Source organism: Dipodomys spectabilis, unplaced genomic scaffold, assembly GCF_019054845.1.
Source record: "Dipodomys spectabilis isolate Male_0828 unplaced genomic scaffold, ASM1905484v1 ptg000187l, whole genome shotgun sequence".
NCBI classification, from domain to species: Eukaryota; Metazoa; Chordata; class Mammalia; order Rodentia; family Heteromyidae; genus Dipodomys; species Dipodomys spectabilis.
In genome coordinates this window covers 4,419,655-4,445,368 of record NW_024870864.1, presented here as the reverse complement: position 1 = coordinate 4,445,368, position 25,714 = coordinate 4,419,655, and the positions used below count along the sequence as shown (strand labels likewise).

Genomic DNA, 25,714 nt, shown 5'->3' with positions numbered 1-25,714 from the left:
CCTCAGATCCTAACCTCCTGAGTAGCTAAGATTAGGATTACTGGGAGCCACTGGTGCCTGGCCCTTTAATATATTTTTTATTTTTTTTACTTAAATTTTTTATTGAGATTAATAATTACATAAATTTCATAGTAAGTAGGATAGTGGTACTTAGTTAAAGTCACAAGCTCTTTAATATATTTTTTTTTTTTGGGTCCGGTCGTGGGGCCTGAACTCTGGGCCTGGGCGCTGTCCCTCAGCTCTTCAGCTCAAGGCTAGCGCTCTACCACTTGAGCCACAGCGCCACCTCCGGCTTTTTTCTTTTTGCTTATGTGGTGCTGAGGAATCGAACCCAGGACCTTGAGCATGCAAGGCAAGCGCTCTACCACTGGGCCACCTTCCCAGCCCCCTCTTTAATATTTTTAAAGTAACTTTCACCTCCCTATTTTGTTAAAGGTAATATTGCCAAATACGAAGATACCAAACATTTGAGATTCCATGAGAATACACACACACACACACACACACACACACACACACACACACACACACACACACACACACACACACACACACACACACTCTCTCTCTCTCACTCACTCACTCACTCACTCACTCACTCACTCACTTACTCACTTACTCACTCACTTACTTTTTGGCCGGGGGTCCAGTTGTGGGGCCTGAACTCTGGGCCTGGGCACTGTCCCTCAGCTCTTCAGCTCTAGGCTAGCGCTCTACCATTTGAGCCACACCGCCACTTCTGGCTTTTTCCTTTTTGCTTATGTGGTGCTGTGGAATCGAACTCAGGGGCTCATGCATGTAAGGCAAGCCCTCTACCACTGAGCCACCTTCCCAGCCCCCATGAATATATATTTGAGATGTTATGACTATATAAATAGAATCAAGAGAATTTTGTTTCCTGTTGTCAGGTTGAATTACATGGACTTATAAACCTATTTATAGTATTTAGTTATAAGTGAAAAATGATAGAAGAAAACCAATTATTTTTATAATTCTACTTTATGTATAACTTATTAATGTTTGATAACAAGAAATCATTTGCAAGTAGAATATTGTATATATAAATACTCAAAATGAACCAGAATGAAAAATGTAGACAAATATACTATTATAAACCTTTAGAAAAGCTGTACAATAGCTTATTTTTGTCTCTATTCTGTTCTTACCCTTACCCTTGCATCCTCCTGCATCATTCATGTCTAACTTGATCATCTCGTTATTCACAATTTGCCAGAAACCACAGTTTGTACAGAGGGAATGTGTCTCTGAAGAAAGACTACTGAGGCTTTTTTAGTGATGGCAGTAACCTACCTTGTCATTCTACTTGTGTAGCTTGATGATGAACGTATGGAGCAAATGTCAAATATGACTTTGATGAAGGAAACCATAACCACTGTGGAAAAAGAAATGAAATCACTAGCAAGAAAAGCAATGGACACTGAAAGTGAACTTGGAAGACAAAAAGCAGAGAATAATTCTTTGAGGTAAACTAAATTACCGATAAATAACTAAGTTTACTGTAAGTTGTAGTTTTGCTTTTTGTTAGTATTTTATTATTTGTTTTATTTCTGAAAGAATTATTAAGGAGTAGTTGTAGAAACTTCAACATATGAAATAGTTCCCCCAAGATTAATAATAGACTGGCAAGGGCACAAATAAGAAGTCATGATGCTAGATGACTAGTAATCTTTAGTAATCTTATTCTTACATTTGCAGATCAAATTTAACTGAAATAGCTTTCTTTTTTTTTTTTTTTTTTTGCGACAGCATTTTATGTAGCTCAAACTGACATTGTGCTCATAATCTTCAACTTCCTGAGTGCTGGGATTATAACCTTGAGTCATCACATCTGGCTTGAAATACTCTCCCCCCCCCCCCCCCCCCCTCCTAGAAACTGGGGCTGGAACTCAGGATCTGGAACTCAGGGCTTAGGCACTGTCCCTTAGCTTCTCTCTCCTCTCTCTCTCTCTCTCTCTCTTTCTCAAGGCTAGTGCTCTATTATTTGAGCCACAGCTACATTTCTAGCTTTTTGGTGGTTAGTTGGAGATAAATGTCACATAGACTTTCCTGTCCAGGATAGCTTTGAACCTTGATCCTCAGATCTCAGTCTTCTAGTTAGGATTATACCAGTACTCAGCCTGAAATACCTTGTATAAGGTCCTTTGGTGTACTGAGCACATTAATTTTGGTATTTGTTTAATTTACTTTTTGTAACTGTACATTTTGCTGTACAATATGAACAGAATAAGCAAGCACAACACAGAATTTTGACAATGGCTCAGAAAAAAGGGTGGGTTAGAACATAATGAAAAGTCATAACAAAGAAATAGGAGCATATTACAGAACTCCTATTAATTGAATACTAAGTACATTGCTAAGCTCTTACATACTGGTATGGTAGCAGGAAACTGTCAAATCAGTCTATACCTTGTAAGTATGAAGAATGTGTTTGAAAGCATCTGCTACTATTTTTACTTTTATTATCCATTGATGCAAAAACCAAAAGGTTCTACCAATTCAGTATGGTTATATTTCAATATATCTGTGAAAATTGGGGGATGTTCATTCATGTATGAAATGGATTATTAAATCTACAAGTGTTTGGTTTGTATATGAATTCCCAGTCGCTATCTGTCCAAGACCTGTAGTGTATAGGTTGGAATCACTTGTTGGGATAGATAATACTCAAATTTTGCTTTACCTAAAAAAAAAATTCTTGCTTATAAAAAATTTTTGTAAGCTGAGATAAAATGAAAGTTATAAAGCAACACAACAACAATTTAAAAAACCTTAAGAAAAGTTTGAAAAAAATTAAATCACTCATGATCCCAGGGAAAAATAATAATATAGAGCTGTTTCCAACCATAAATTTATCATGTTTGTCACATAAGCTTTCCGAGCTTATATTTCTGAGCTAAGATTATAAATATGTATAGTTTTATATGTTTTATATTTATAGTTAATTATATATTATAAGCATTTCCTCATGTCATTAGAAGAATTTTAGTAGCACCATTGAAAGCACTTTAGTTTATAATTTATTTTAGTATATATTATAATATTCTTAATAGATGTATAATGATTTGGAGATTCTTAAATATAAACTTAATCATTTAAGGTACAATTGACATACATAGTAAAAATTCACCTATTTGTTGATTTTTTGGTAAGTATTGACACTTATACATGCCTTATAGCTATTACCACAGTCAAAATAGTATCTTCATATTCTGAACTCTCATTCTACTCAGGCTTTTCAGTAATCTCACTCATCTACCAATCAACTGTTGTAATTTGATTTCTGCCATAACAATTTGTTCAGATTTCCTAAAATCTTTAAAGAAACAATATGCCAGACTACTTTTGTTCAACATATTGAGATTCCTGTTGTCACATGTAAATAACTCATTTTTGCTATAACTGACTAATGCTTCCATTGTATAGCTATACACATAACATTTAGATTGTTTCTAGTTTGGAGCTATAACAAATAAAGCTGCTAGAACATTCCTGTGTAAGTCTGTATGTGGACATATGCTTTTCTTTCTTTTGGATTCACAGGAATAAAATGTCTAATTCATATGATATACATTCCACTTTTGGAGAAACCAATAAACTGTTTTTCTATGTGACTGTTCTATTTTGTTTTATATTTGCACCAGCAGTGTGAGTTACTCAATAATTATATATCCTCACTAACATTTAGTATGTATACTAACATTTAGGTATACATTATGGTTTTAATTTGCCCTTTTCCTAATGGCTAATAATTTTGGACATATATTCATGTGTTTCTTTGTCATATATGCATCTTCTTTGGTGATATATCTGAATACATATCATATTATTGAATTACATATCAAGTTGTATAAGATTTTGTAATTTAAATTCTGTCAGATAGTTGTTTTCAGTATTTTTTCCAGTCCATGGCTTGCATATACAAATGCACATAACAAATATGTGCATATTTTCTTGACAGCATTTTTATTGGTTTTTATTTATGTTATTTGTTGTTGTTATTATTAAAGGTGATGTACCGAGTGGTTACAGTTACATAAGTCAGTAAAGAGTACATTTCTTTTTGGACAATGTCACTCTTTCCCTGGCTCCCTCCCAATTTTTTCCTTCTGTCCCCATCTACAGTTAAATAGTTTATTTTCAACATAGTATCTAGTGAGTACTACTGCTGCATTGGTTCACCCCTTGTCCCTCCATTTCTGTGCTCCCCTTTCCCTCCCAAAGACAAGACAAAAAGAAAACAAAAACAGTAAGAAAGAAAAATCTTGTTTCCATTTCTTGGAGTTCATTTCAATAAATATTATTTTATGTGATCACATGTACCTATGCATTGTGCCTTTGTGTTCCTCTCCTAAGAACATCTTCCTTTGGTTTCATGAGTGTGTGAATGCCTAGAGTCTTGTATAATTTATCATGTCCCAATGTATTTTAAATCTAGTTTCTGCATGTGAGAGAAAACATGTGCCATTGGTCCTGAGCTTGGCTTACCTCATTTAACATGATTTTTTCTAGGTCCATCTATTTCCCTGTAAATGACATAATATTCTTTCTAATGGCTGTATTAAATTCCATTGTGTATAGCTATCACATTTTTTGGATCCACTCATCTATTTGGGCTGTTTCCACAACTTGGCTATTGTGAATAATGCAGCAATGAACATGGATGTGCAAATGTCTTTATGGTATCTTAGATTGTGACATTCTGGGTAGATACCTATGAGTGGTATACCTGGGTTGTAGGGAAGACTTCTGTTTAGTTTTTTGAGAAACCTCCAGACTGCTGTCCAGAGTGGTTGTGCTAGTTTAGATTCCCACCAATAGGGTGGGAATACAATAGGGTTCCTTTTTCTCTGATCCCTGCCAACATTTGTTGTTTGAAATAAAAATATTGGCCAATCTAACTGAGGTGAGATGGAATCTCAGGGTTGTTTTGATTTGCATTTCCTTTGTGGCCCAGGATGGTGAGCATTTCTTTTAAGTGTTTCTTTGCCATTCTTACCTCTTCTCAAAAGTCTTTCCTTAGTTCCTTTGCCTATTTAATGATTGGTTTATTAGCTTTGGGAGGGGTTACTTTCTTGAGCTCTTTGTATAATTTGGATATCTGGCCTTTGTCAGATGCATTGCTGGTAAAATCTCTCAGTCTGCTGACTGTCTTTCTAGGTTAGTACCTGTGTCCTTTGCTGTGAAGAAACTTTTTATTTTGATGTAATCCCATTTGTCAAGTCTCTCTCATATCTGGTGTGCCCCTGGGAATCTTCAAAGTTTCTGCCTATGCCTATGAGTTCTAGTGTTTCTCCTACTCCCTCTTGCAGTAATTTCAAAGTTTCAGGTCTGACATTGAGGTTTTTTATCTACTTTGAATTGATTCTTGTACATGGTGACAAACAGGCATCTACTTTTAGTTTTTTCTGCATATGGGTGCTCAGTTTTCCCAATACCAATTATTGAAGAGGCTATCTTTTTCCCACTGTATATCTTTGACTTCTTTATCAAATATCAGATAACTGTAAGCATATGGTACATATCTAGGGGTTTCCTAGTTTGTTCCATTGATTTTAGGGTCTATTTTTTGTTAATACTAAGCCGTTTTTATTATTATAGCTCTGTAGTAGAGCTTGAGGTCTGAGATTATGATACTACAAGCATTGCTTTTTTTTTTTTTTTTGCCTAGAGTTGCTTTGGTTATTCAAGGTCTTTTATTGTTCCATATGAATTTTTGCATTGTTTTATCTATCTCAGTAAAGACCTTCATTGGGACTTAGTTGGGATTGAATTAAATTTTTAGGTCATTTTGGCATCATGGCAGTTTTTACAAAGCAAATATTTTAAGTTATTGATTTTAATGAATTTACATTTAGTGTTTGTGTTCTTAGGAAAAGCCTGTAAAGACCGAGGTCACTAAGTTTTCTCTTCTGCAGTTTTGTCACTTTAGCTCTCACAATTAGATACAGGATCCATTTGAAGCTAATTTTTGTATAATACTTTTTGTCTAATACTCTTTTCATATTGCTCTCCCATTGTTCTAACAGTATTTGTTGTAGACTTTCTTTTCTTCATTGACTTGGTTTTTACTTTGATAGGTCACTTGTCCATATTAAACAATCTCTTCCTCTTTGTCTTTTTCTCCCTCCATCCCTCTCCCTTCCTCTTCCTTCTTCTCCCTCTTGTTACTTCCTTCCCTTGCTTTCCTTTCACTTATTCTGTCATTTGAACCTGGGACCTCACACTTGCTAGGCAGATGCTCTACCATTTGAATCATACCTCTAAGCCCTTTTTGCTTTAGTTATTTCAAATAACTTGAGTGTCTATCTAGTCTGGCCTGGATCATAGTCATCCTAGATAGTACTTGCAACCTAGTTAGGATGATTGGCATATGCCATTATACTCACTTATAGGTTGAGGTGGGATTTTGCTAATTTTTTGCCCATACTGACTTGGAAGTACAGTCCTCCTGATGTCTTCCTCAAGATTACAGATATAAGCCACCATGCCCAACCCTTTTTTTTTCTGTTTATTTTTAGTTTATTTTTAGCATAAAACATGAAATCTACCTTGTTAAAAATTTATATAAAAATTTGTTTAAAATTTTGTTTGCTAGGCAGGATGAGTCACATCTGTAATCCTAGCTATTTGAGATTCCGAAATTGAGATGATTGAGGTTCCAAACCAGCAATAGTGAGACCTCCTCTCAACAACAACAAGAAAAACTGTGGCAGTGTACATTTGTCATTTCATCTAAATGGTGCATAAAGTAGGAGAGCTGCAGTTTAGGCTGTCCCCTCAAAGAAAAGTCAGTCCCTACTAGAAAGTAAATAAAGCAAAAAGGACTTGGGTTGATGCTGAAGTGTTAAGAGTCCCTGGCCAATAGACAAGGCGAGTTCAAATACCCCCACCCCCATAAAAAAGTGGTGTCATCAGATCTGGAAAATTTTCATCAGGTGTACCTAAATCTCTATATCCATTAACAGCACTCCTAACTTTCCATTCCCCCAGCCACTAGCAACCACCAGTTTTCTATTTGTGTTTATCTCTTTTTTTTTTTTTTTTTGGGTCCGATCGTGGGGCCTGAACTCTGGGCCTGGGCGCTGTCCCTCAGCTCTTCGGCTCAAGGCTAGCGCTCTACCACTTGAGCCACAGCGCCACTTCCGGCTTTTTTTGTTTTGCTTATGTGGTGCTGAGGAATCGAACCCAGGGCCTCAGGCATGCAAGGCAAGCGCTTTAACCACTGAGCCACCTTCTCAGCCCCTGTGTTTATCTCTTGTAAGCTGTGTACTATACAGTATATATTCTTCTGTGATTATCTTATTTCATTTAGCATAATGTTCTCAAGGTACATCCCTATTGTGGCAAGTAAAGAATTCCTTTTTAAGGCTGAATAATGTCTTGTTGAATGGTATGCCACATTTTCTTCATCTGTTCACTTGTTGATAGAGCGATTGTTTTAACCAATTGTGAATAATACTGCAGTGAACTTGAGCCTGTAGATATCTCTTTAAGATCGTGATGTCTATTCTTTTGTATAAATACCCTAGGAGTGGGAATATCAAGTTGCTAGTACTGTTTTTAATTTTTAAAAAGGTTTCTTAACTTCATTGTAGTATAAGTATTGAGTAAAAATTGTTTATGTTCAAAGGTACAATATGATATTTTGATATACAAATATTGTGAAATGATTATATTGATCAACTTTGTTGAGATATTCATTGCCTCACATAGTCCTTTTTTGAAGTAAGAATATTAAAATCTACTTCCTTAGAAAACTTAAAATATAGAACATATTTATTGTTTACTGTAGTAATTATGCAATACTTTAGATCTCCAAAATTTTTCATGTAACTATATGCTATGTCTAACATCTCATTTCCCTCACTAATCCAACTTCTCACTGACTACCCTCCCACTCTTTCTACGAGCTGCACATTTTTATATTCCATATATGAATGATATCATGAAATATTAGTTTGTGTTTGATTTATTTCACTTAGTATAGTGTCTTCTATGTTGTAAATAAAAATAAGTTTTTCATTGTTATTGCAAAAAATATTGCATAGCATATATACCGCAATATCTTTTATTATTTATTATTTTGATTCATTTTGGAAAGTTTTTTGTTCCTATTTTACATATGTTAGTTGTACGAAGTAGGTTCATTGTGATATTTCTATATAGGCTTATACAGTATTTTCATACTTATCCTCTCTACATATATATATATATTTTTAATTTAATTTAATTTTATTTGTGAACATACTGTACAGAGGAGTTACAGTTACATGGGCAGGATAATGCGTACATTTCTTACCAAGCATTGCAGCCTCCTCCTTTGTTTACCCTTCACATCCCTTCCCAGCCTCCCCCCTCCCCCCCAATCCCAATCCTTCTCCTTCCCCCGGCCCGCCCCGCCCCCCCCCCCCCCCCCCCCACCAACGTTGTAAAGCTCGTTTTGGACATGACAACTTGTACTTCTCATTGTTGCAACAGGTCCACCTGTATCCTTAAACAACTGGTTTTTCCCCATCTCCTCCACAAGTTATACTGACATCAAATATAGTGAAAGCAGGGGTTATACTGTGGGGGAGGGACATACAAAGCAACAAAGAGATAATCTTATAAATGTGTTAGAAACACATGCATGAAAGAAAAAAAACATTAAAATACACATCTAAGGGTTCATTTTCCTGACATCACATTATCTGACCTTTTCCGCTTGACTCATACATATACTAGATATTACAAATAAGGGAAACCATGGGACCTACGTTTCTTTGGGCCTGGCTTACTTCACTTATATATTTTTTGTTTTTGTGATAATACAGCCGGGGCTTTGTCATTTAGCTTTTTCACTCAGGGTTGGCATTCTACTACTTGAGCCACAGCTCTACTTCCTGTCTTTTTGCTGGTTAATTGGGGATAAGAGTCTTGTAGAATTTTACTGCCCAGGCTGGCTTCAAACTACAATCCTCAAATCTCAGCTTCCTGAGTAGCTGAAATTACAGGTATTAGCCACTGGTGCCTGGCTTGTTCTTTAATTTTTTGAGTTCTGTATGTTCTGCATATTAATACCTTTCAGATAAATAGCTGGCGAGTTTTCTTTTATTCTGTTGGCCCTCCCCCCTCCCCATCGCTTTCTCTTTCTCCCTCCTTTTCTCCTTACCTCCTTTTCTTCTTCTTTCTTGTGTACATTGGAGATGGAACTCAGGGATCACATTTACTAGGCAGGCATTCTACCATATGAACCACTCTACCAGTCCCTTTTTGTATTGGTTTATTTTGGCATAAAGTTTTGTTTTATACTTGGTCTATCTCCATCATCCACAAGTTTATTCTATTCAGTCCCCATGTCAGTCCCCATGTGTACAGGGTTTTTTTTTTTTGTCAGTCGTGGGGCTTGAACTCTGGGCCTGGGCGCTGTCCCTCAGCTCTTCAGCTCAAGGCGAACGCTTTACCAAGCTACAGCGCCACTTCCGGTTTTCTGGTGGTTTATTGGAGATAGGAGTCTCACTGTCTCTCCTGCCCGGGCTGGCTTTGAACCGTGTTCCTTAGATCTCAGCCTCCTGAGTAGCTAGGATTACAGGCCTGAGCCACCAGCGCCCGGCTTGTACAGGGTTTTAATTGAACACATTAGTTTATCAGTATCAATCCTTTTGTTTGTTCTCCCCCTCTTTCTAAACCCACCCATACTCTCAAGTTACCTGGTTCCATTTTCACATTTATACATTGAATATAATAAATTATATTCCCCCATGTGTCCTATTTGTCTGCCTCACTCCCTTTCCTACCCTGGCAAAACATGTTTCAGCCTCCTAGTATTCATTTTATTAAAACTGTTGAGTTATTTGTTCAAAGGAGTTACACAATTGGAATCCTTCCCTGAGTATACTATTCTTTAGTTAGTTTGTATGTGTGTGTATGTTACCCTATGTTTTCATATATGTTTATGGTTTAGCTCTAACTTCCACACATGAGAGAAAACATGCTCCATTTGTCTCTGAGCCTGACTTACTTTCCTTAAAATATTTTCCCCCCACATATATATGTGTGTGTGTATACATATATATATATATATGTATACACACACACACACACACACACAGATATATAATGCATTTTTTTTGGTGGTCATGGTGCTTGAACTCAGGGCCTGGATGCTGTCTCTGACCTTTTCCTACCCAAGGCTATTGCTCTACCACTTTGAGCCACAGTTCCACTTCCAGTTTTCAGGTCATTAATTGGAGATGAGTCCTGCCTGGGTTGGCGTTGAACTGTGATCTTCAGATCTCAGCCTACTGAGTAGCTGGGATTATAGGCATGAGCCACCAGCACCTGGCCTATATTGCAATTTTGCTATGTATAATTACCTATAACAATATATTATATAGCAAAATTATATAAATATGTATAATTATATAATTCAACCATATCTAATTGAATATGTAATTATATATAAGTATATAATTGTATTACAATATGTGTGATTATATAATGATTCAATTATATCTAATTAAAATATAATTATAATTATAAATTATAAGTGTACTATATAGTTTAATAATTGCATTTATATACAACTATAGTAAAATAGGTCCAATTTTTATAGTAATTATTTAATTTTATAATGATATATAAACACTATAAATAATATAGTACAATTATATAATTATATATTTTTATAAGTAGTAAAATTCCATATATTCTAAAATTATATATAATTATATAAATATTAGTAAAATTCCATTGTATAAATACATACATGCATTCACACAATGTATTTTATCATATATATGTGTATGTATATGGTATATATCATATATATATGTGAAGGCCTTCTCCAATGGTCTATCTCTTTCAGCTAGCCCTCACCTCTTAAAATTTCTTTTCAGTGTATTGTGTGTGGGGGCACATTGAACATCAACTCTTAACAAACACCAGTCTGGTCCCAAAGGCTTCTTAAAGTTTCTCAGTGCAAGATGCATTTAGTCCATCCAAGAGAATCACCAAAGTCTTAACAGTTCAAACATTGCTCAAAAATCCAAATTCTCCTTTAGGGCTCAAGCAAAGTCTTAGCGTGAGCTCCATTAAAATTTAAAAAGTAGGTTTATACTTTGAAAATATATGGTGGGACAATTTTATTCCCAAAAAAGAAGAATGGCCAAATATCAAGGAAGGATCAGATCAAAGCAAGACTAAAATGTAGCCGGGCAAACATTAAATTCTGTAGCTTAATATTTGGCACCAGAGTGTGCATTGGTATGATAAGAGCCTTGCTCCTGTGGCTTTACTGGCTGGAGTCTACATAGCCTCTGTCTTAGGCTAGTTCCACTCACTTCTTGCAGCTTTCTTTGTAACCATCCCTTGTTCTTGGCATCTCTGCTTTCCTGGGTCTTCACTGCAGCTTTGTCTTTGCTCTCAAAGATTCAGGTATCACTCTCTCAGAGGTTAGCTGTGGGATTTCTGACCCTGCTATACATGGCCTGGTCTTCCAGATCTACCTTTGAAATGTAAGTGGATGCTTCCATGACCTCATAAGTTTTGCATTTTGCATGCCTGAAAGAAAAACAGAAGCCACAAAGATCTACCAGCCTGTGCAGTTGCCAGACCCACCTGGACAGCTGAACAGAGTGAAATGAACCCTAGGGAAGCAACTTTTGGAAGACCTTGTTGAAACAAGATGTCTAGGTATCTTTTCCCAAAGCAGTCTTTTACAATCCGTTTTAGACTTTTTATACCCTGGAATCTACAATGGGTGGCATCTAGACAATTCCTAATGTTCTTCAAGGCATCTTTCTTACTGTTCTGGTGCAAAGTACTTATTATTGGGCTCTTGAATAACCATTATTTCCTTGGCCCCAATTTAACACTAGCTTTTTCCTATTGAAGCTGTAGGGTTGTTTTTTTTTGGGGTGGGGGGTCCGGTCGTGGGGCCAGAACTCTGGGCTTAGGCGCTGTCCCTCAGCTCTTCAGCTCAAGGCTAGCACTCTACCACTTGAGCCACAGCACCACTTCCGGCTTTTTTCTTTTTGCTTATGTGGTGCTGAGGAATTGAACCCAGGGCCTCAGGCATGCAAGGCAAGTGCTCTACCACTGAGCCACCTTCCCAGCCCTGTAGGTTTTTCAAATCCTTCCATTTTATGCTTAGGTTCCAATTCTTACTGTAAATCTGATTAAATGCAGCCAGCAGTACTCCTGGTATTATCTGATTGTTGTTCATCCTTGAAATTTCCACAAAAACTCCAGCTTTACTCAGTCTGAGGGTTTGTACAAAATGTAGACAAGTTCTGTGTTAGAATATAATATGAATCATCTATAGTCCAATACCCAAGAGTTCTCATTCTTGTCTAGCCTCATGGGCACAGTCTTTACTATTGGCCTTCATATCAGCTTTTGGTCTGATTAACACCACAATTGCCTGTTTAGTTCTATTTTAAAAATTCAAGGGCTTATAGCCTTTATTTCCAAACCTTTCCAAACTATTTCCATAAACTGGTTCCGTATATTTCTGAGCCATACAGGCTGGGAAAAAACAATGAACCCACTTCTCAGTATCAGTGTGTGTGTGTGTGTGTGTATGTGTGTGTGTGCTTGTGTTTGTTTGTCACTGACAATCTGACAAAGACAACCTGAAGGAGAAGACTTTTATTTTCAGCTCAGTTTCAGTTTCAAGGATTTCAGTTCATGGTTACTTGCCCCTACACTAAGGGCCTGTGGCAAAAAACAATATCATGGTAGGGAGAATGTAGAAAAGCAAAACTGCTCACATCATGGTAGTCAGGAAGCAAAGGGAGACAGCAGTACTTATACAACTTTGGTGTTTTTACTAGGGTTATAAATGATTAACATACTGTATTTTCAGCTTTAGATTATGTTATTGAATTTGTGTTAACTTTATGTATTTATGTGTTTTCATAATAAACTGTCATTTCGATTTGTATAGCTACCTTCTAGCATTTCTAGCATGCTAAGGTTGGTATGATAGATTCTCTTAGCTCTTTTTGAGAGACAGCTTTGCCAGGTTGGAGGGTTTTGTTTTTGTTTTTAGTTTTGTTAAGTATTTTGAATATATTGTCCCACTATCTATTGGCATTTAAGTACCTACTAATTCAATAATAGGTCAGGTGGTAGTGGCTCACACCTATAATCCTAGGTACTCAAGAGGCTGATATCTGGAACATAGTGTTTTGAAACCAGTGTGGGCAGAAAAGTTTAGGATTCCATATCCAATTAACCAGCAAAAATGTGTCTGGAGATGTGACTCAAGAGATGGAGTGCTAGTCATCCCGGTAAAAGGGCAAGAGCCCGAGCTCAAACCCTTGTTCTGGTGCATGTGCACACGCATGCATGCGTGCGCACACATACAGAAAAGTTTACAAAGAGCCATTTGAAAGTTATCTTACATGTAGGAAACTCTTGTGGCTTTCAAAATTCTCTGCTTTGTTTTTGATTATTTTAACATGTCCTGGAGAAGTCTTTCTTGGATTTAGCTTGATTAGGGACTTTTGAACTTCATATACCTAGATAGTTATAACTTTGTCTAGATTTGGGAAGCTTTTAGCCAGTGTTTATTTAGGTTTGACTTTCATCTCTTTATATTCCTGTGATGTGAACCCATATGCTTCATTCCTTCAGTTTTTCTTCTTGGATATTTTCAGTGTTCTATCTTAGAGCTTACAGGTATTTTCTTCTGCTTCATCAATTTTTATTATTTCTGCTCTGTATTACACTTCATTTAATTCACTATATTTTTAGGTCCATTATTCCTGGTTTATTCTTTTTAATGATTTCTGTCTTTCCGCTGAGCTTTTAGTTTTATAGTTTTCTTGATTTTATTAAGATGTCTGTTCTTATGACTTAACTTTCTTTAAACAATTATTTTGAGTTTCTTGTCTTGCAATTTATAGATATCCATTTCTTTGGGATCAGTTAATAGAAAATCATGTTACTTTAGCGGTGCCAAGTTTTCTTGGATTTTCACGCTACTTGTGTTTATGTCTGCAATTCAGATATTATGTGTAGTACACTTTATGTTTTGGCTTTGGAGGGGCATAAAATATTCACCTACACATGGGTATGGGTGCAAGGATGTTTTCTGGATGCAATAGAGAAGTTTAGACTCTGGTGAGGGTTCAGAAGCATAATCTTCCTGCAGCTATGTCAGGTGAGTTTGGTATCAGCAAAGATTTAAGGGTCCCCAACAGCCAATTCTGTGGATGCCTCCACTGTAGTGTTAAAGGCTGTTTCCTGATTTTTCTCCTATGAGACTGAAGGCTCTGTCTTGATATTGATGCGGAAATTCATGAAATGGTCTCCAATTCTGGGTCTAGAGCAGAACTGTGTGTAGCTTCTATTGCCCTTTGGATGCAGACAAAGACATGTTTGCTACAGCAGTGCGTGGTCCTTCTGAGAGAGTATAGGGTCTGGAATTCAGGCACACATGGAGTGATAGTGACTCCAGGGCCCAAGGCATTTACTGTTTCACTTTGGTGGTACCCCAAATGTCTGGGCATGGGTGTTAATGGAGCAATGGTAGGCCATACTCTATAGAGTAGGCACATGTAGAGCAACCTAGTGCCCTGCCCTAGGGAAGTGCTAGCCTACAGGAATGATGGTTCTAGTATCTCAGATGCAGCCATATACGGAGCACTTACTATAGTATATTTATAATTAATGAACTAAATAATTTATTATTGGCTGAAGTTCACAATTTATTTTTTCAGTTTTTTTCTCTCCTAATGTCCTTTTTTCTATTCCAGGATTCTACCCAGGATACCACCCTACATTTGGTTGATATGTCTCCACAGGTTTTTGTTGGCTATGACAATCTCAGATTTTACTTATTTTTGATGATCTTGACAATTTTGAGGAGTACTGCTCAAGTACTTTGTCAAATGGGTCTCAGTTGGGGTGTCTCTGATTTTTTTTTTCCCCTCACAACTAGACTGAAGTAATATATTTTGAGGCGAAAGATTACAGAGATAACATGCCATTTGAGGGTCAGTATGTATTCAAGGTGAATACAATTGGTAAGATTTGACAATGTTGATGTTTTTTCTGGTCCTGGGGCTTGAACTCTGGGCCTGGGCACTATCCCTGAGACTCTTTGTGCTCAAAGCTAATGCTCTACCACTTAAGCCACAGCACCACTTCCAGCTTTTTTCCGAGTAGTCTCATGGATTTTCTGCTCAGACTGGCTTTGAAACTCGATCTTCAGATCTCAGCCTCCTGAGTAGCTAGGATTACAGGTGTGAGCCACAGGCACCTGGTGAAGTGTCTTTGACTAGCTGCTCATTTAATTGTTTACTTTTGCCTATTTTTAATTTACTAATTACTGAGTCTTTAAAGAGTTTCTTACACATTTTGGATATATTTTCTTGTCAGATATGTGTTTTGCAAATATATCCTCACCACTTGTGTGCCTTATCTTGTTACTCTTTTAACAGTGTTTTTGGAGAGTAAAAATATTCAAACAATTCAAATTACTTTTTCTTTCAAGAATTATACTTTTGATGTATTTTTAAATGTTTTCTCTTTATATTTCTTCTGTAAGCTATATGCTTTTACATTACTGTTAAGTGATTTATTTTGAGTTAATTTTTGGGAAAGATGTAAATTCTGTGACTAGTCTCACTTAATTTACATATGGAAATCCTAATGGTTCCAGCACCATTTGTTGAAAGACTATTCTTCATCTAATTACTTTACTCTTGTATTAAAGATTATTTGACTATACTTATGAGGGTCCATTTTTCATCTTTCTATTGTTTCATTGATCCTTGTTTATTCCTTTGCCAAACCATGCTTTCTTATTCTCTCTCTCTCTCTCTCTCTCTTTCTCTCTCTCTCTCTTTTGTCAGTCATGGGGGCTGAACTCTAGGCCTGGATGCTGTTTCTCAGCTCAAGGCTAGCACCCTACCACTTGAGCCAGAGCACCACTTCTGGCTTTTTCTGTGTATATGGTGCTGAGGAATCAAACCAAGGGCCTCATGCATGCTAGGTAAGCACTCTACCACTGAGCCACCTTCCAAGCCCTTTCTGAGTTTTTAAAGTGGCTTTATTAAAGACAACCACTTTTGATTTGCCATTTAAAAAAGTCAAATTTCTTTATGCTGTACGATAAAGATAATGTATGAGAATTCAGAGTTATAAGTTTCTGTTAGTATTTTCTGATAGCATATCATAGACATTTTTGCAATGCTAGAATAAATTTTAAAAGGTCTCTTCTATGCTTTTCAGAAAGCAATGAGTAATAACAAGAGATGGCATAAAAAGGCCTTTTTCTTCCTATTTATTCTGTAATATTAGAACTTCTTTTTTGTATCATCATAGGCTACAATTTTCACTTTATCCATGTTAGTAACCTTGTCACCTCTCTGAATTCAACATCATTCAATACAAAAGTCCACATCCTGTTGCAGAATCTGTATGTATTTAGACAGCCCCTGAAACTGTTCTCACCCTCTGAGGCAATGCTGAATCTACAGCCTTATCAAACTGAAGTAGACTTGAAGGACAAGTTGGGAAGTGATCTGTTGAGCTTGTCTAGGATCTCTTGAAGACTGTTTCCCAGTATGGTATTTCTGTATAAATGATATACCATGGCTTAAGGAAAAAAAAAACAAACTTTTTCTTCAGGCTTGCATAGATGTCCACTACCTGAGGAGGAAGTGCAGGAAAGATGTGGCCAGGAACCAAGTGGAGGTGTCCCCATTGTCCACCAACTTTCTGGCCCTCACAAAAATCCATATTATTTCTTTAGATTTCCTTTTGATTCTAACTTCTTCAGTGTTTGACATACCATGTTTTTTTGTAACATAGATACATAAAGTCATACATATACCTGGGATAGTTTCTTCAGATGTATTCCACATGAACTTTGATATGTACTAGTTGTAAAAATATCACTATTCTTATTCCATTCATTAGTAATCTATAAGCATGACTTTAAAAGTCAATATCTATGCTTTATCTGTTTTTCACAAATAGTAAAGTTTTAAAGAAACATATTGACACTCTTATAATGGGATCATTTGGTTTATTTATATTCTAATTGATAATGTCTGACTTAAATCTAAGATGCTATAATGTTTTCTATTATTCCTATCATATGAGTCATTTTTCTTCTTTCTTGTTTTCAAATTGATAACAAATTCTTTTAAATCATTCCATTATTTCTATTTGCCTAGGTATCAGCTAAAAAAGTTTTATATTCTTGCTATTCTTTTAGTGATTATCTTAGAGATCACAGGCTCTTATATTGTGGACTTATTTAAATATGCTTTCTCAACTTTTGTAGTAACATTTTGTCCTATACTTTCATAAGTTTACATGTGTGGATGTAAGCTTAATATGACATTATTATTTTTGTTTTTTTGCTTACTGTTTATTTAGACTTATAAATTTATACATTTATCTTTTAAATTACATTTGTACTTTCATTATCTTTGTGTGATTTGGGATCTCTTCTGTCAGAAGAGAATTCTTATAGTTTTTTTTTACAATATTGCCTTAATTTACCTTTTTTTTTTTTTGGTCCAGTCGTGGGGCCTGAACTCTGGGCCTGGGCGCTGTCCCTCAGCTCTTCAGCTCAAGGCTAGCACTCTACCACTTGAGCCACAGCACCACTTCCAGCTTTTTTCTTTTTGCTTATGTGGTGCTGAGGAATCGAACCCAGGGTCTCATGCATGCAAGGCAAGTGCTCTACCACTGAGCCACCTTCCCAACCCCCTTAATTTACCTTTTAGACTCTAACAGTATATAGTTACTTGAAGTACAAACTTACCTGCTAGCTCTTTAATGCAGATTCATAACTGATGGGAATCATGATTAGTGGTCCTATCACTTCTTTCAAAGTATGTTGGTAATCCATCAGTAGTATGTGTTATTCAGTGTTAGACAGCAATATGTTGTGTTAGTGTTCCATTTTATATGATAGATAATTGAGAGGGGAATTGATCGCCAAGTATAAAAATGCAAACACAAAAAGCTGTAACACTGAAAGTACGACTTTAGTCAAATGTAATGAAGTTGTAGAAGAAAGAGCTGATCATGGGAACATCAGCACTAATGCCAGTAAAGAGATTCTTTATATATGGTCAGGGTAATTTAATAAAAGTAACCTTATCAGCCCAAATTAGAAGTTGAGTATAACAAAAAGATGATAATAATCTAGAGGAAGCAAAACAGGTAAAACTCATTACATTAAAGGAGTTTTCATGAAATGGAAGGCATAAATGATAGAATATACAAGTTGATCCAAATTTGAAAAGAGATGACAGTTTACTAAGACACAGAAAAGATGTTTGCTCTATATTATAATTTGTGACATAAAGCTAAGCCTTGTTCAAACTATTTTTGGTAAACTTTTATAAGGAAATAAATCACAGTAGTTCTTAATGTAGCTAATGTTTTAAATTCCAGAATACTTAATATCAGTCTAAAAATTCTCCACATATGCATTTATAACTGGCAGTAAAGAAATTCAATTTTGACAAAATTTTTAAATGTCACAACAATTCCCATTAATTATTGTGAATTCTTTTGTGTGATTATCATGTACAGTCATTTTCATGGTCCTATTTGGCGGTGAAAGCTAGGACTTTACAGTACTCTGGGCTTAGGTGCTATTCTGAGTTTTTTTTTTCCCCTCAGGGCTAATGCTCTACTACTTGAGCTTACAGCTCTACTTCTAGCCTTTTGATAATTAATTGGAGATATGAGTCTCACAGACTTTCTACCTGGGCTAGCTTTGAGCTATGATCCTCATTTCTCAGCCTCCTGACTAGCTAGGATTGTAGGCATGAGTCCTCAGTATCTGGCATAGAAAATTCACTTTTTAAAGTATTTTGCAGTCACTTATGTTTTTGTTTATGTAAATGTTTCAATCTTTCTTAAATTGCTAAGTAGACTCTCAAGATATAGCCAAACCACATTGTTCATTCTGTTGACAGATTGATTTTTGGGTTTAGTTATCTATTTTGTGGCCATGAGGAATAAAGCTATTGTAAATTGTTTTACATCTGTTTTTGTGGATATGTTTTTATTCTCTTAGGTAAACAGGAGGAGAATTGCTTGATTACATGGTGAGTATGTGTTTAGCTTCACAAGAAATGATCAGATGTTTACAATGATTATATGATTTTAAAGTCTCACTGGCAATTTACTATATAGCTCTTCTTGGGATTCCCAGAATTTAGCCCTATAAGTAATAAATTCCTGTCTCTCTTTTGATTCTAGTGCAGCTTTTTATTGTACTTGATATAATTGAGAAAATAATCACTTAAATGATTCTATTAGTTATTCTGTTACAGTACCTGATTTGAGAAAGGTTGTACATATTTAATTTGTTCCATATTTTTAATATTCAGTGTTGTCATTGTCTTTGATTGTAACCATTTTACTGGATGTGTGGTGGTATCTCATTATAGTTTTAATCTGCAGTCTTTTGATTTCCACAAATGTTTGGTGCTTTTTGTGATCTTTGTGAAGTATTTGTTCACTTGTTTTATTTATTTTATTTGGTTGTTTATCTTTTAAATTTTGTTTGTTTGAACAGGGTCTTAATATGTAGCTCACTTAGTTTTGAACTTGAGGTCCACCTATCTTGGATTAAGCCAGCATGACCAGCTTGTCTTCTCTTAAATCTTTTTATTTTCTATTAGAAGGATTATTGCATATAGAAACATTTTGTGTGAAACATGTGCAAGTCTTTGTTTTATTATTATTATTATTATTTTAAGGGAATTTGTGAGCGTTTTTATTTTTATGAAGTTCAACTTTTAATATTTTATATACTATTATTGAAGCTTGAGCTCAGGGCATGAGCACTGCTCTTGAAATTGTTTTGCTCCAGGCTGGCACTCTACCACTTGAACCACAACTCTACTTCTGGCTTTTTCTTGGTTAATTGGAGGTAGGAGTTTCACAGACTTTCCTGCCTAGGAGAGCTTTGAACTGAAATCATTAGATGTCAGTCTTCTGAGTAAGTAGGACTATAGGAATGAGCCACCAATACCTGGTTCCAACTTTTTATATTTTTAATAGTGTATTTTTTGTACTTCAAATATTTACTGATGTTGAGTCTTTGAAATTACGATATTTTCAGTTATAAGCTTTGTGTTGGTAGATGTTATATCAGACGTATCTTTCTTGAATTATTTTGTGTTTGAAGTGTGATTTACAAGTCATGTATATTCTTTTTTTTTAACATAGATATTCACCTATTCCACAAAAACTAACTGAAAAAAAGTCCTTTTTTCAATCAAATGGATGTAAAAACCTTTCTTGAAAAGAGTAGATTTATTATAGATCTAGTTATTATATATTTATTATAGCTCTAGAGCCTCTATTTCTCTGTCTTTATATCAGAACCACCCTGTTTGTATTGTAATAGCCTTGTAATACAATGAAATTTTTAAATTTAATTTAATTTTATTATAAAGGTGATGTACATAGGGGTTACAGTTACATAAGTAAGGTAATGAGTGCATTTTTTCTTGAACAGTATTAGCCCTCCCTTGTTTTCTCTTACTTTCCCTCCCCTCACTACCCTCCCCTCCAAATTGTAAAGTTCATTAAAAATGAATTTATTTTTTGGGTCCGGTCGTGGGGCCTGAACTCGGCCTGCGTGCTGTCCCTCAGCTCTTCAGCTCAAGGCTAGCGCTCTACCACTAGAGCCACAGCGCCACTTCTGGCTTTTTTTCTTTTTGCTCATGTGGTGCTGAGGAATCAAACCAAGGGCCTCATGCATGCAAGGCAAGCGCTTTGCCACTGAGCCACCTTCCCAGCCCCAAAAATGAAATTTTTTATTTTCCTTAATTTTTTTCTTTGATCAACTTTATCATGATGTGTATGTCTATGTGTGAGAGAAAGAGAGAGAAAAGAGAGAGACAGAGAGGCAGAGAGAACTGGCACTGTGGCTTGAACTCAGGAGCAGGATGCTCTCCCTTAGATTTTTAGCTCAAGACTGGCACTCTACTACCTGAGCCATACCTCCACTTCTGGCTTTTTGCTGGTTAATTGGAAATCAGATTTGTTTGCTCAGGCTGGCTTTGAATGTAATCCTCAGATCTCAGTCTCCTGAGCAGTTTTGGATTACAAGTATGAGTCAATAGTGCCTACTTTCAAGGTGTGATTTATATTAAATACTGTAGAGTCATTTATAGAGTTAATAACTTTTGATAGATTTGTGAAGCTATATAGCCATCATAAAAATAAAGAAATTGAGTATTTTTAATATTTCAAGAATTTAATATTTCCTGATTGGCCATCAATTATTTCAATCAAGTGTTGATCTAATCTGTTACTGAAGTTTTTCTTGTTCTAGAGTTTTGGATAAGTCAAATTTTATAGTACATATTCTTTTTTTTTTTTTTTTTTTTGGTCGTGGGGCTTGAACTCTGGGCCTGAGCGCTGTCCCTCAGCTCTTCAGCTCAAGTCTAGTGCTCTATCACTGAGCTACAGCGCCACTTCCTACATATTCCTTTATGTCTCACTTCTTTTAATATTTTTGAGAGTCTTCTATGTTATTGAGCATAGCAGAAATTCATTGGTATTCTATTGCATGAATTATCACACTTCATTTATTCATTCATTGATCAACGTTTTTTATTTTTTATTTTTTTTAATTTAATTTTATTTTATTTGAGAACATACTGTACAGAGGGGTTACAATTACATGGGCAGGATAATGCATACATTTCTTACCAAGCATTGCAGCCTCCTCCTTTGTTTACCCTTCACCTCCCTTTGATCAACGTTTTTTATTTTGTTTTTGTTTTTTTTTTTTTGGGTCCAGTTGTGGGGCCTGAACTCTGGGCCTGGGCGCTGTCCCTCAGCTCTTCAGCTCAAAGCTAGTGCTCTACCACTTGAGCCACAGCGCCACTTCCGGCTTTTTTCTTTTTGCTTATGTGGTGCTGAGGAATCGAACTCAGGGCCTCAGGCATGCAAGGCAAGCGCTCTACCACTGAGCCACCTTCCCAGCCCATGATCAACGTTTTTTAATAGGTCAACGCTTTATACTTTATTATTCTATTTATCATTGGTTTCATTTTTACAAGTATAAAGACAAAGACTAGCCAGGCATCAGTGGCTCACATCTATAATCGAAGCTACTCAGGAGACTGAGATCTGGGGTCGCAGTTTGAAGCCAGCCTAGGCAGAAAAGTTGGTGAGATTCTTATTTCCAGTAAATTGCTCAGGAAAAGCCAGAATTGGTTCTGTAGCTCAAGTGGTAGAGCACTAGACATGAGCACAAAGAACAAAGTATACAGTATTTGAAAATCAGACTGATTTTCTATATTTCTATAACATTCAAAAGAGCAAGCTTTCTAAGCTGATATAGTTTAGTAGCTAGAGTTTTATTTGGATTTCTGTTTCAGACAAATTAATATTGAAAAGCTTCAGAATTTTCAAAAGAGGCCCAAGTGAAGACATTTTATCTGCACTGTACATAATGTATTTTTTAAGTCTAAGACTAGTTTGTTGTACCTATGCTCAGCTATACGAGGAGTTCTCATTTCAATGTTTTGGATATCTCTGGAGATCCACTGGCTGGAAATGAGTATCTGTAAAAATTATTGGTTCTTGATGGAGAAATAAAAATTTTGCATGATAAAAGCTAAGGAAATTAATAAACATTAAGATAGCACTGTTAAAGATACTTAATGGAATCTTCACCTCAGAAGACAGAAAAATATACTAATGAATTAGTCATCATAAATGATAGATGATCAAAACAGAAAGAGAAAAGAAGCAAGCTTTATAACACAATAGGCTTATCAAAAGTAACATTAAATGTCAGTGGGCTCAATTCTCCAAAAGATGTGGAACAGCAGCTTGGACCCAAAACATGATCGAACCATTTGTTGCCTGCAAGAACATCTCACTGACAAAGACAAACACAATTTCTTAATGAGAAAGTGGAAAAAGATTTGCCAAGCAAATAAACCCCAAAAGGATGAGTAACCATATGTAATCTGATAAAGCTGATTTCAAGTTAAAATCAATCAGAAGAGACAAAGACATTCTTCATATTACTAAAGGGAATGATCCATGAAGGTGAAATTACAGTTGTGAACATATAGGCACCAAATAGTGACGTATCCAAGTTCATGAAACATGTCTGGACTTACAAGTGCTGATAGACCCCAGCACAGAAACAGTGGGAGTCTTGAACATTCTACTCTCAGCAAGAGGTTATCCAAATAAAGAATTAGCAAAGAAACTTCAGAATTCAATGATACCATAGACTAAATCAACATAGACCATAGACTAAACTAACAGGAAGGCAGCTGTGTAGAGAGCCATCAGGGAATGAATCTCTAGCTTGTTGGTGCAGAATATGGCTGTGCTTGCCCAAGTGAGTTGTAGCTTGGGCAGCTGGCGAGGCCAACCCTGCAGAGGAGGTAGCAGTGGAGTCCACTTGCTGCCATCAGAAGAGGTAGGCCTGTTGCATGATTTCTCAGGGCATAAAACAGATCTTTAAAAATTTATTCCCAAACTGGAAAATTTAAGAGAAATAAGTAAATATCTAGTTACTATGAAGGGCCAAACCTGAACCAAGAAGATGTAAATCATTTAAACAGAGCTATAACAAGCACTACGATTGAAGTAGTAATAGACTCCCAACAAAGAAAGCCCAAGGGCTGGATGGATCCACAGCCAGATTCTACCAGACTTTTAAATGAAAACTAGTGTCAATATTCCTCAAACTCTTCTATGAAATACAAAAAGAAGGAACTTTACTGAAATTCTATAAAGCAAATACAACACGTAGTCCAAAACCAGAGATGCAATAAAGAAAGAAAAATACAGACCAGTATGACTGATGAACATTGTTATAAAAATAAAATTCAACAGTACATCAAAAAATCATATACCATAATCAAGTTGGTTTCATCCCAGTGATACAAGAATGGTTCAACAAACACAAGTCTATAAATATAGTACCTACTTCATCTCAATCATGCAGATAAAAGCCTTTGACCAATTCAGCATTCTTTTTCTAATAAAAGCTCTAAAGAAATTAGGCACACAAGGATCTGAACTTAACAAATACTATATATGACAAATCTGTAACCACCATCATATTAAATGAGGAAAAACAGAAACAATTCCCATAAAGTCAGGAACAAGACAAAAGTGTTTGCTCTCCCCACACTCATTCAGTATTGTACTAGAATTCCTAGCCAAAGCAATTAGGCAGAAGAAAGAAGAGGGATTCAAACAGGGAAAGAAGAAACCAAATTATCCCTCTTTGCTGATGTATGATATTGTACTTAATGTATCCTACAGACTTTACTAACAAAACCCTCTAGAAATGATAAATAGGCTTAGAATGTTAGCAGGATATAAAAGCAGTACCCTCCCCACAATTAGTAGCTTTTCTATACACCAACAACAAACCTGCTGAGGAAGAAATCAGGAGAACAATTACATTCAAATGGCCTCTCCAAAACACTAAAATACCAGATAGCAACCTAAAAAAGGAAATGGAATATCTCTATAATGGAAACTATTAGATCTTGAAGAAAAAATTGAAGAAGATATCAGAAAATGGAATGACAGACATCCCGTGCTCATTGTTGGCAGAAATAATATTGTGAAAACAGCCATACTGTCAAAAGCAATATGTATCATCTCATTTCTCACAGAATTATAGAGAACAATATAAAAGTTAATATGGAGGCCAAAAAGACCTGGAATAGCAAAAGACATTCTAAGTAATAAGAGTACCACTAGACGTATCATTTGACTTCGAATTATACCACAGAGCCATAGTAACAAAACTAGCATGGTACTGGCACAGAAAAAGATCTGAAGACTTATAGAAAACTAATTTTTACAAAAGTACCAAGAGCATACAATGGAGAAGAGATAACTTTTCAAGAAATTGTGCTTAAGAAACTGAAGATCACTTGCAAAAGACTGAAAATAGACTTCTATTTCACTGTGCAAAAAATTGATTCCAGTTGGATTGAGGAAAATTGGATACAGGAAAATGTAGGAGAAACTGTGGAAGATACAGGCACAAGTAGATTTTTCCTGGATAGAATTTCAGATGGCCAAAGGACAGGAACAAGAATTGACAAACGGGACCATACCAACTTAAAAGTTCCTGCACAACAAAAGAAACAATCACTAGAACTAAGAGATAGCACACAGAATGGGAGAAAATCCTTATTAGCTATTCAGATAAAGGATTAATATCCAGTATATATAGAAAAAAAAGCAAGAAAACAATAGTCTTCTAATCAAATGGGCAAAGGAACTGAACAGACAGTTCTCACAAGGAAACATAAATGACTAATAGATACATGAAGAAATGTTCAGCACTCTTAGCCATAAAAAATGCAGATCAAAACTATCCTAAGATTCCATCTCACTTCAGTGAGAGTGGCAGCCATCAAGAAAACAATAAATGCTGGCGAGGATGAGAGGAAAGAGGACCCTTCATCCACTGTGGATAATGGGAATGTAAACTAGTACAGTCTCTATGGAAACTAATAAGGAGGTTTTTCAAAAGCATTAAGGTAGATCTTATGACCCTACTATACCACTATTGGGCATATATTCAAAGGAGACTAAATTAGTAAATGGAGAGACATCTATATATCCATGTTTATGGCAACAGTGTTCATAATAGTCAAATGATGGAATCAACCAAGGTGTCTAACAACAGATGAATGGATAGAGATGTGGTATA

At 35.8% G+C, this 25,714-nt stretch overlaps 1 protein-coding gene across 10 annotated transcripts in view; it reads left to right on the top strand.

Moving 5' to 3' along the window:
- The window catches only part of Tsga10 (testis specific 10), a 107,526-nt gene that overhangs the window by 37,189 nt on the left and 44,623 nt on the right, over positions 1–25,714 (top strand). For all 10 annotated transcript variants that reach the window (XM_042695445.1, XM_042695449.1, XM_042695443.1 and 7 more), the window contains one exon: positions 1,333–1,484. In XM_042695445.1, the coding sequence (XP_042551379.1) occupies positions 1,333–1,484 (152 nt within the window). The remainder of the gene's footprint in view (positions 1–1,332; positions 1,485–25,714) is intronic.